Genomic DNA, 420 nt, shown 5'->3' with positions numbered 1-420 from the left:
GAGCCTACTGAATGTAAGTCACACCAAGTACAAGTCACCACACCAAGAGGCTTATCCTAACCAAACCATTATTTCACTCCTTATTGTATATAATACACAAATAATCAAAGTAAAAACACTCCATGTGTTCCTTTAATAGACCCCAGAACTCATACAAGTACACAAGTAATCTAAATTTTAAAAATTCCATGTTTTCTCCTATAGACATTGGAATGTATGCAGTACACAAATAATCTAAATGAGAAATGTTGTTTCCTCACACAGGGCGGAACTGGAGGCCAACTACGCCAAGGGCCTGCACAAGCTATCAGCCAAACTCCTGAAGGCGTCAAAAGAGAGCATGGGCACTGTCAACCAGGCCTGGCAGATGGTGGGGGCCGAGCTCGAGCAGGAGGGGGACCTACACAAGTAAGTTTGTGG

The 420-nt window shown here is 43.3% G+C and overlaps 1 protein-coding gene across 4 annotated transcripts in view; it reads left to right on the top strand.

The window, feature by feature from the left end:
* LOC119590599 (nostrin-like) overlaps positions 1-420 on the top strand; it is a 116,570-nt gene that overhangs the window by 110,915 nt on the left and 5,235 nt on the right. For all 4 annotated transcript variants that reach the window (XM_037939275.1, XM_037939277.1, XM_037939278.1 and 1 more), the window contains one exon: positions 263-408. In XM_037939275.1, coding sequence (XP_037795203.1) covers positions 263-408 — 146 coding nt within the window. The remainder of the gene's footprint in view (positions 1-262; positions 409-420) is intronic.

The sequence above is a fragment of the Penaeus monodon genome, chromosome 27, assembly GCF_015228065.2.
Source record: "Penaeus monodon isolate SGIC_2016 chromosome 27, NSTDA_Pmon_1, whole genome shotgun sequence".
NCBI lineage: Eukaryota > Metazoa > Arthropoda > Malacostraca > Decapoda > Penaeidae > Penaeus > Penaeus monodon.
This window is presented reverse-complemented; position numbering and strand designations above follow the sequence as displayed.